Genomic DNA, 9670 nt, shown 5'->3' with positions numbered 1-9670 from the left:
CGTGTCAGCCGGTCCGCGTTTCTGCAGACACGTGAGCCAGGCGTGCCCGGCACGCACGGCCCACCGGGTTTCAGCGCCCTCTGACCCTCGGGCTGGGCCTCGGGCCTTGGGCCGGGGCTGGGCTGGGTGCCGGGCGGTCGGGGGGTGGGGGCCGCCTCAGGCAGGCCGTTGGCATCGGTGAGAGGGCTGAGTTAGGAGCTGTGGGGAGGAGGCTCACGGGGGACACCTGGGCCCCGGGTGCCTCCCGCCTGGCGCACAGCGTCACCAGGCAGCGGGCAGCCTGGCACCTGAGGGCCCGGGATTCCACCCCTGCCCGCCACCCTCACTGCTGGGGTGGAACACCGCTGTGTCTCAGGGCTGGAAGGCATCCTCGGCTGCGGGCGGGCCCAGAGGCAGGGGGCCCTGGTTTCTATATATGTAACATTCCCAGCTACAGGAGGCTCAAAAGCAATCAGGGATCGGAAGGTCCTCTGGAAGAGACACGGGACTTTCAAACCCAGGGAAGGGTCTGGGTGGTGACCCGGCCCAGCTCGGGGCTGGCTGCGCTCATTGGTTTCAGGGTTCTGGGGTTAGGGTGGGAAGTGGGGAACAGCCCGGTCGGCGCTGGCAGGCGCCTGGCAGTCCCATCGCCAGCCGGGGAGGGCACACACAGCTGGGCCCACCCTGGCTCCCCGAAGCCCAGGCGGGGGCACAGGGGGGCGTGCACAGCCACACTCCTGCCTGCCCTCTGCCCTGGCCGGCTCTGGGTGGGGACAGCCCCCTAGTCGGGGCACTGCTGTGAGGAGCTCAGATGCCAGTACTGCGAGGAAGGGGACGTGGCCATGGGGCCTGGGTCGGGGGCGCTCCCCACCTCAAGTTCAAGGGGATCCAGAGTGAGGAGGGGGTGGGGATCTAAGCAGAGGCTGCAGAGCTAGGAGGCCCCCTGCTGAGGCTCTGGAGGAAATCAACTCCCTTGACCCTCCCCTGCGCGGGTGCGGGGTGAATGGCACCGGGAAGGGAGGGCCCGGGAGGAGAGGCGGGTCAGGGTGGAGAAGGGCTGAGTGTCCCCCCCTGGGCACTGTGGACCAGGGCCGGGGGAGGCAGCCAGGTGCAGCCCCTCCTTGGAGGACGACGTCCCAGTTCCACATGTGGGGTGGCACCACTCCGGGGGCACAAAGGCTGGAGAGCAGAACTTCCCCACTGGGTCTGCCCGGGCCCTGGCATAGCCGGATGGCCGGAGGGCCAGAGGCACTGAGGACGGGGTGCGGGAGGGAGAGTTCTGCTTTTGATGTTATTACTCTTTGTACTGTTTGAAAATTTTAGCATGTGCATTAACACGGAAAAATCAAATTAATTAAACCAGAAACAGAGGGTTCAAGCAGGCTCTGCACAGAGATGGGGGTCTGGGCACCTTAGGGCCCCAACCCAGCCCTGAGCCCTCCGTTCACGGGGGTGTCAGGTGAGACCCTACATGCTGGCTCAGGCTCCCCCCTCACACCCACCTCCCCCCGCCACCGTGGGGCTGGCCGGCCAGGAGTCCCCGAGGGAAGAGGCTCAGGGATTGCCAGCAAGTGTGTGGACACGGGAGCCCTATCTGCTGCACTGCACCCTTCCTGCTTTCACATCTGTGACCCTGGGGGACACATCTGTCCTTCTGAAAGTCCCCAGAGAGAAACCACGCCTCGTCAGCCTGAGCCTTGGGAACGCTCAGATGGGTGAGTCAGCAGTAATCTCCAGGGGACGCCCCTTGGAGAGGCTTCCTCGGGAGGCCTGGGGTCAAAGGACGCACACCGCCACGGCCGGCTGCCCTTCCTTCTGGGGTTGGGGTGCCCTGGGCCACCAAACACTGGCCAGCACGGTCCAGCTCACAGAGCTGGCACCTGGGCCTGGCAGGGGGACATCTCCATCTGTCCCAGGGTGGCTGCTGGGGCCTGGGAAGGGCTGCCAGGCTCAGACAGAGGCCGCGTGGCTCGCAGTCAGAACCGGGCTGTGTGACGCGCGCTGACATTCTTAGTCTTGCCTTTGCCAGGGTCTGGCAGGGTGTGTGATGGGCAGGGGCTCCCCGTTTGCCGCCCCCGAGGCCCCATCCTCACTGGGTTTGATTTGTCTCACTCCCTCGTGTGTCCTCAGCTGCCAGGACAAGCCAGGACCACAGAATGTGTGACAAAGCAAAGGCAGGCACAGGGGTGGGGGCAGCCTCCAGTGCGCTCCCTCCTCCAGGCTGGCCTCCGGGCTCCTCCCCTCCTGCGCCTGTGGCCACTGGATGAGCTCCTGTGAGGGACACCGGGTCTCCTGTTGGCTGGTGGGCTTCTGTATTTGAGCATGAGACATCCCAGGAACGTTTAGACAGTGCCCGAGGGTCCTGCCCAGGGCTGCCAGGCCACCCTCCCTGTGGGCCTCACAGGCAATCCCGAGGCTGGGAGCACCTCCCGCAAGGGGGTTAGGTCTGGGGGCCCCACCAGCTGTTCCTTCAGCAGATCCTTTCCCTGCAGAGGCCCCCGTCTTGGGGTGCCGCCCGTTTACACCCCCTGTCCAGCATGGCAACAGGGAAGCCGTGTCCCGGCCCGGCCGCCCTGCCACAGGGCAGGGTAGTCACTGGGCTGGACCAGGGCAGGGCAGGCGAGGGCCTCCCGCTGGGGCCGGCCTCCCCCCCTGAACTGTAGGATGGGGACAATGGTGCCCGGCACAGGGACCCTCTAGATTTGAAGGAGACGCTCGTGGGAAAATGCTCGGGGTCTCCTAAGCGCTGTGTGGCGGCCGCCCTGTCCTGTCTGTGAAACAGGCCTGGAGCCCCGAGCTCAGCCTGAGGCTGGTGGACACTCGGGGGTGAGACCAGGGGCTCGGGGCCCCCTAGGGCCACCCGTGGTCCTCAGACCCACACCCCGCGACATGGGCCCCAGGTGGCCCTGGCAGCTGTCCCCACCCCCGCCCCTCCACTGCTGTCCTCTGGTGGCTGGTCGGGCCACACGGTGTTGCCCGGAGGTCGTGCCTGTGGGGCAGTCCCCTGCATACTCTGAGGGTCTGGAGGGCAGCACAGGTGCAGCCCCCCTTTCCCAGCCCTGGAAACCGAGGCACGGGCCGCACGCACCCAGGCCACATGGCTCAGAGCTGCAGGTTCCTGGACGGCAGTGGGCAGGGCAGACAGCAGGGCAGCCAGGCAGAATTGCAGAACAGGAAGGCTTCCTGGAGGAGGAGACAAGCTAGCTGAATCTCGAAGGGCAGGTGGCCAGGGAGAAGGTTCTAGGCAGAGGACAGCAGAGATGTGGGAGAGGGAAAGCTGCAGGGGCCTGCAGGGGCCTCACCGGCCTCAGCGGGTCTGGACCGAACCCTAAGGACGATAGAGGGGCTACTGATTCAAGCCCGCCTTGTCAGGGGATGTGCACATTCAGTGCATAGCAGACAGCATGGGAGCTGTATCGCAACCAGGCCGTCACAACCGTAGCACAGAAGGCAGCCGTGACCTCCACCCCTAGGTGAACGGACCCACAGATTATAGCGCGTCCACACGTGGAGCCTGACACAGAATGAACGGGAACTGTGGACACACAACAACATGGCTGAACGCCGTGAAGAAGGACAGAAGGACACTCAGCCTTAGTCCCTGGGTGCAGGGTCCTGGGATGGGTAACCCGGGCGGTGGGATGGTCGGGAGGGGCTGTGGGTTGGTGAGGGCGCAAGGGAAGTTTCTGGGGGAGACGTGTCATGTCTCATCTACGTAATGATCGTGTCACGTGTGAACAAGTGAAAACTCAGAGAACTGGACTTCTGTCCCTGGAGGTTTGAGGGTCACGGGCTGACTTTCTCTAGGAAAATCTGAAGGACAGGGTTCAGGAGGTGGCAGGCAAGTCAGGGTGCACTTTGCAGTTTGGTGGACAAGGAAGACAAAGACTAGAGGCCTGCGCCTTCCCTGGGCCCCGGGAGGCCAAGGGGCCAGCTGTGGGCCACGCCGGCAAGGGGGAGAAAGGGCCCACACGAGGCAGAGCGGCTTTGGACTTGGGCCCCGCCCCAGGGCCGCTTGCAGGTCCAGTCAGAGCCCAAGTCCTCCCGCCAGCCAGGCCGATGCTGGCCTGATTACAGCTGCATTTTCCCAAACACAGTCACGTTCACAGGCCTGGAGGTCACACCTCTGAAGGCCACCATCCCACCCACTGCAGGTGGGTCTAATTAGTGCCCCATTTCACAGATGGGCTCATGGGTGCCAAATGGCCTGCAGAGGCCACCCAGCTGGCAGGTGAGCTTCAGACCAGGGGGTGCAGAGACCAGTACAGGGACCCCCTTCGCAGGGACGTGTGCCTCATCCAGGCGGGGCACGAGGGGGCTGTGCGCCCTGAGGTCACTCTGGGACACTGCCCTGCCCTCCACGCAGGAGGGCGTCACACAGGCCCTGAAATGCCAGGTCCGGGAGACCACTGACACGTCCTTCTCCCGGGAGGAAGATGTCACAGGAAAAGGGCAAAGCAGCGTGACAGAGGGGAGAGGTGAGCGGCCCCCGATGGGGGACAAACTTGCTGAGACCCCCGGGGAGCCTCGGAGGCCGGCCTGCACTGGCACCTCCATCGCAGAGCCGGGCTCTCCGAGGCGCCCCATGGACCAGCCCGGGCTGGGTGTCAGGGACCCAGGGGTGGGGGCCGGCAATGGGCGGGCTTCTCTCCGGGAGCCAAGAGCTGGGCTGCCGCCCACACCTCCTGAGGGAAGCCCTGCAGCCAGGCCGGAGAGCGGGCTGTCCCTGTCCTCCCCGCTTGCTCTGGGGACTTTTTGTTTGTTTCTTTTCCTTTCGTCGCAGAACGTTGCCATCAGATTCCACCTTTTATCTCAGATAATTCTTCCCGAGCACTTCGGCTCCCCGGGACACCTGAGGACGGGGGTGCTGGACGCGCCTGTGGCCTGTCTGTGAAGGTGACGGTGGGTGGGGGGAGGGCGGCACTGTCCCTGCTGGGGGCCCGGAGGGGACAAACCCCACCCGCTGCCTGCAGGGCCCGGCTGGTGGGACTGTCCAGGCCCAGTCACACCGCGAGCTAGTGATCAAGGCGGGGCCTGGGGCTGGCTCTCTGGGGTCACTACAGGAGGGTCGTCGGTTCAGGAAAAATAAGGCTGGAATTCGGCCTCCAGGCCCTTTAAATGGAAACAGCTGGACTGAATCCGAGTCAACGGGGCACCGACCGACTGTGGAAGCCAGATTTCAATCAGTGATAACTATCGCGAAAGGGCAAGAATCCCACGTTGCAGTCACTGCGTTTGTGCCGAGCAAGGGGGCTGAGGGGTGAGCCGGGCTCAGTCATTGGGGGAGCAGGAATCTACAAAAGCGGGAAGGGGCCCCCAGGCACTGGCCTTGGGAGTTGGCAAAGGGCAGGGTGCTTGGGGTGTAAGAAGGAGGTACTGCTCCCCAGCCCGACCTCTCCACGTTGAAGAAATTCTTGTTTGCTTTTTTCTTGTTTGCTTTGTTCTCCAGACAGTAATGCATAGCAAACGCCACCGCTCAGCAGGAATCTTGACCTCTGACCCCACAGACCCCGAAGTTCCCTCAAACTCCTTGGTGAGCGTCTGCTACTGTGGCCTGACCCCCATTTGCTGGCGAGCCCCCCAAAGTCACGGGCAGTATCTGTCTTGCTCACAACTGTATCTCTAAACCAGGTATAAAGTATACATTCCAGAAACATCAGTGGACAGACTGCTAACAGCTTTGGTTACCACTTTATCACGTGGAAGAATATCTGTGGGAAAATTGGTGCTATTTTTTATCCACCAAATGTCCAAAAGTGAGGGAACGGGGTGGGGGATGGACCCAGCGTTTTCTTTCCTTTTCTTTTTTTATAAATTTATTTATTTGTTTTTATTTTTGGCTGCGTTGGGTCTTTGTTGCTGCGCGTGGGCTTTCTCTAGTTGCAGCGAGCAGGGGCTACTCTTTGTTGTGGTGCGCAGGCTTCTCATTGCAGTGGCTTTTCTTGTTGCGGAGCAGGGGCTCTAGGCGCACAGGCTTCAGTAGTTGTGGTTCATGGGCTCAGTAGTTGTGGCTCGCGGGCTCTAGAGCGCAGGCTCAGTAGTTGTGGTGCACGGGTTTAGCTGCCCCGCAGCATGTGGGATCTTCCCGGACCAGGTATTGAACCTGTGTCCCCTGCATTGGCAGGCGGATTCTCAACCACTGCACCACCAGACCCAGCTCTTGCCTCCTTAACGAGCGCCGTGCTGTGTGAGAGAGCTGGGTGGGTGCCGGCTGAACAGCGGCCGCTCAGGACTCACTGCCCTGCTTAGCACACGCGAGAAAGGTCAGCCCATGGAGACAGCAGCCCATCAAACCTGTGGGATTTTAGTAAATTGTATTCAGGCAAGGATAGAACCATCTGAAAAACAGGTCAGGTTGGACTCCCTGCCTCATATTCTACAAATCAGAAAGCACTGGAAGGGAGCAGATAGAGGGCATTAGAGAAAAACACAGACGCACGGCCAACACACCCCAGGAGAGTATCAAAGACCAGTGACAAACTAGGAAAACACATTTCTAATAATGCTTACAGCACAAAAGGCCTTAATAAGTCATTTTTTAAAAAGAAGCAATCCAACAGAAAAACGGGCAAAGGGCATGAACAAAGAGATGACCAAAAAGAAAAAAAAGCTGAATGAGAAAAAGGCAACTTAAACTACGGCAAGATTCTTGTACCAATCTGACTGGCAAACTCCAAAAGTTAGTTAAAATCAAACTGCATTTGCCCTGTGAACGAGGAGCCCCACTTTGGGAAACCGACCCCACAGACACACCGCACACACACACAAGACAGTGTCTCTGCCACAGGGTTCACTGCCCCATGTTCACCTGGACGAGAATGATTTAAAAACTGAGGTATTCTCTGCAGTTGTTGAGAAATGAGGACGCTCTCTGTATACTGACGAGCAGAAGTCAGCAGGACAGTCCAGAGGGAGGGGTGGACACACCTGTAATTAGTTACTGCAGATGATGGTACCTGGCTGGAGGCCCAAAGTGGCGGGAAGGCCACCAGTAGGATGTCCAGACACACCTTGCCAGGACTTGGATTTCTTTGTACCACGTGAGGGTGTTACTGTGCTCACTGCTTACAACAAATATGTCTTTTAATTAGGTGACAGCCATGGTTTTAGATGGTAAAGACGTGTCTGTCCTCTTCTGTTCTTGAGACCAACAGGGAAGCCGGCTCTGTGCCCGTCCCCCCGCGCAGCACTTCGAGACGGGAAAGCGAAGCCATGGTTCCCTTCTCGATCATCCTCAGGAAGGGGCCGCACGCTCTTCTGGTCCTGGTGGGGTCGGGGTTGGCCCTTTCCCACCTCCCCTCCAGAGCAGCGTCCACACCCAGGGGGCCGGAGGGGGGTTGTTGGGTGGCCCGCCTCTGTCATCTGACCCCAAATACAGCTCAGTCCCAGCCCCCTGGCTGCAAGCGCAGAATTTTCCAGTTTGGGGCCTTTCTGGGCCAACCTGAGTGGGTAAGGCGTCCTCCAAGGCTGGCAGACAGGCAGAGCCAGGAGAGTTGCCTGGTGGGTGGGGTCTCGGACGGTTCGGGGGGTGCCCGGGGGTTCTGTCTTCCCCCTGGAGCTACAGAGGGTATGGGGGGCTCTCAGGGACCCCAGACCCAGGGAGCGCCATTCATGCTCCCAGACTTCTGTCTTTATGGTGGGCTATTCATGCTGGGGGTCGTCAGACAGGACGAAAAAGGCTCATCTTAGCCCTTTCAGTGGGATCTCAGGACCCATCGCTCCCCTGCTGGGCCGTGTACAGAAACACTTGTTATAAATGTTCCTTAAAGACTTTTGACGGGCGTAATTATATTGTGCTGTGTTTCGAGCGTGGTCAACGTTGAGCACACACATTAAAGCCCCTGCTTCTCCTCCTTGGCGGCCTGGGAGGTGTAGGCTCTTGCCCTCTGAGGGCACCTCGTGGCTGTAATGGGACTGCTCCAGGCCCCGGAACCGCCCCCTCACCAGCCTGTCTCAGGGCCTTGAGCAGACCCCCTGCCCTGCGAGCTCCTCTGACTGGTCCAGAGTTCACTTCGACCCTTCCCTTAGGGCTCCCCAGACCTCACCCTGGGCTGGGAGCTGCCCCTGAGCCACACTCACCCTCCACAGGCGTAGAAGCTCACGCACACGCACACACATGTGCACAAATACACATGCACACAAACAAACATGGGCGGGTTGTGCCGGGTGGTCAGGCCCCGCGGCCTCGAGGTCGACTTGGCTGCTGTAGGAGACCGAGGGGCTGGTGCACGCTGGCTGGAGGGTTCTGCCCGGTCAGTGGGGCCTCTGGGCAAAACGTCCCAGAGCTGCTACCCCCACGTCCGCTGCCACCACTGCTTCGGGGTAACCACCGGAGCTCAATGCCAGCGTGGGTCCTACCAGCGGCCACGGGAGGGAGACTCCAGGAGGACCCTGCCTGGGAGGAACCCACGGCCCAGAGCACCAGCTCCCCCTCTTCGGCAGGGCTTCCCTTTTTAATTTTGACTTTTGTGTTTGGCTCTTTGTTTTGAACGGGTAATACATTCACAGGGTTCCAAAAAATCAAGATGATTTTAAACGGTACCTTCAGGAGTTTTCTATCACCGCTGAAAAACTACCACAAACGCTGAGGCTGCCAGAACCTGGTTCTGTGGGTCCGAGTCCGGGGGGCGCTGGCCGGCTCTCCCACCCTGGGTCTCACAGGCCAAACCAAGGCGGCCCTGACCCGGAGGCCCCGGGGAAGAGCAGCGGGTTCGGGCCCGCTCCACGGCTGGGCGTGAGTCGACTCCTGATTACCGGCTGGGGGAAGTGCTCGGTTAACGCTGTACGATTCCATCGGGCCCACCTGGGGCTCCTGCGCCAGGTTCTGGGAATCAGGGGTGGCAGCTCTGGGGGCCGTTCTGTCCCCACGGACACCCCGGGAAATCACGCCCCCGTCTCTGGTGCCCACACCACCCTCACTCCCCGCCTGGTAGGGCACTTCATCCGTACACGCGCTTTGTGTGTGTTCTCTTCTTGTGTTTCTTCAGCCAGGCGCGCGTGCGTGTGTGTGCGCGTGCGTGCGTGTGCGCGTGCGTGTGTGTGCGCGTGCGTGCGTGTGTGTGCGCGCCCTCACGCACCCTGCTGTCTGTCAGGACGGTGGGTGCTGGGTGTTTGCAGCATACGGGTGGCTTGGAGCCCCCAGCGGGCCCCGTCTCACCGGCGCCCGAGGGCGGCTGAGAGCGTTTTCTAAGTGTGCCCTTACCTGCCCGCTCAGCTCCCAGCGCTACTCTGTGGGTCAAAGGTGACTGCCGGGACCCGCCGGAAGGCTGCCCCCGAGCGGCAACATCCAAGGAGCGTTTTCCCACAGCTCCTGCGCGTTTGCCAGGCAGGCTGAGCTTGAACGTCTCCCCCTTCACACGGGGCACCGCCGCCCTGCCTCCACGCACCTGAAGACAAAGGGTCTCCAGGCAGCGTCCGCACTTCCTTGGCCTCGATCGAGGCCCCTCAGGGGGTGGGGTGAGGTTTCAGGGAAGCCCGCGAGGTGCGGGCAGGACTCGGGAATCCGCCAGGAGGGTGGAAGCCGCCGCCCGCCGGCCCCAGCCGGCAGCCAGCTCCACGGGCGACGAAAGCCCCAGGCGGAGAAGCGGCAGGACCCCGGCGCCTGCCCGGCATGCACGCCCCCAGTCCTCACCCCCCGCCACTGCTGGACCCTCCTGACATCACCCGCTCGCTACCCACCTCCAGCAGGGCC

The 9670-nt window shown here is 61.6% G+C and overlaps 1 protein-coding gene across 5 annotated transcripts; it reads left to right on the top strand.

The window, feature by feature from the left end:
• Window positions 1-60: 60 nt before the first annotated feature.
• On the top strand, window positions 61-8963 carry LOC309648916 (uncharacterized protein). 5 transcript variants are annotated; one of them, XR_014256858.1, is made up of 4 exons: window positions 61-1694; window positions 4346-4457; window positions 4763-4875; window positions 5433-5812. XR_014256858.1 is itself a non-coding variant. In XM_082438202.1 (4 exons), the coding sequence occupies exons 1-4, from the start codon at window positions 4163-4165 to the stop codon at window positions 7666-7668; spliced, it is 1035 nt and encodes a 344-aa protein (XP_082294328.1). In that variant the 5' UTR covers window positions 3673-4162; the 3' UTR covers window positions 7669-8963. The 5 variants fall into 5 exon arrangements, 3 of the variants coding, with proteins under 3 accessions (XP_082294328.1, XP_082294329.1, XP_082294330.1); XR_014256859.1 differs by having other exon boundaries at window positions 65-1694; window positions 5429-5812; XM_082438202.1 differs by lacking the exon at window positions 61-1694 and adding an exon at window positions 7126-8963 and having other exon boundaries at window positions 3673-4457; window positions 5429-5512.
• Window positions 8964-9670: the final 707 nt, after the last annotated feature.

This window comes from Balaenoptera physalus (genome assembly GCF_965194825.1).
Source record: "Balaenoptera physalus genome assembly, chromosome: 19".
NCBI lineage: Eukaryota > Metazoa > Chordata > Mammalia > Artiodactyla > Balaenopteridae > Balaenoptera > Balaenoptera physalus.
The sequence above is the reverse complement of the archived record's forward strand: the minus strand, read 5'-3'. Positions and strand labels throughout refer to the sequence as shown.

Bases quoted from the DNA above. Each gene is read 5' to 3' on its own strand.
- LOC309648916 (XM_082438202.1), top strand. From the start codon at position 4,163: ATGGGCTCATGGGTGCCAAATGGCCTGCAGAGGCCACCCAGCTGGCAG. The intron at 4,458-4,762 runs GTGAGCGGCCCC...CTTTCGTCGCAG, and splicing joins CAGCGTGACAGAGGGGAGAG to AACGTTGCCATCAGATTCCA. The intron at 5,513-7,125 runs GTGAGCGTCTGC...TCTGTTCTTGAG, and splicing joins AAGTTCCCTCAAACTCCTTG to ACCAACAGGGAAGCCGGCTC.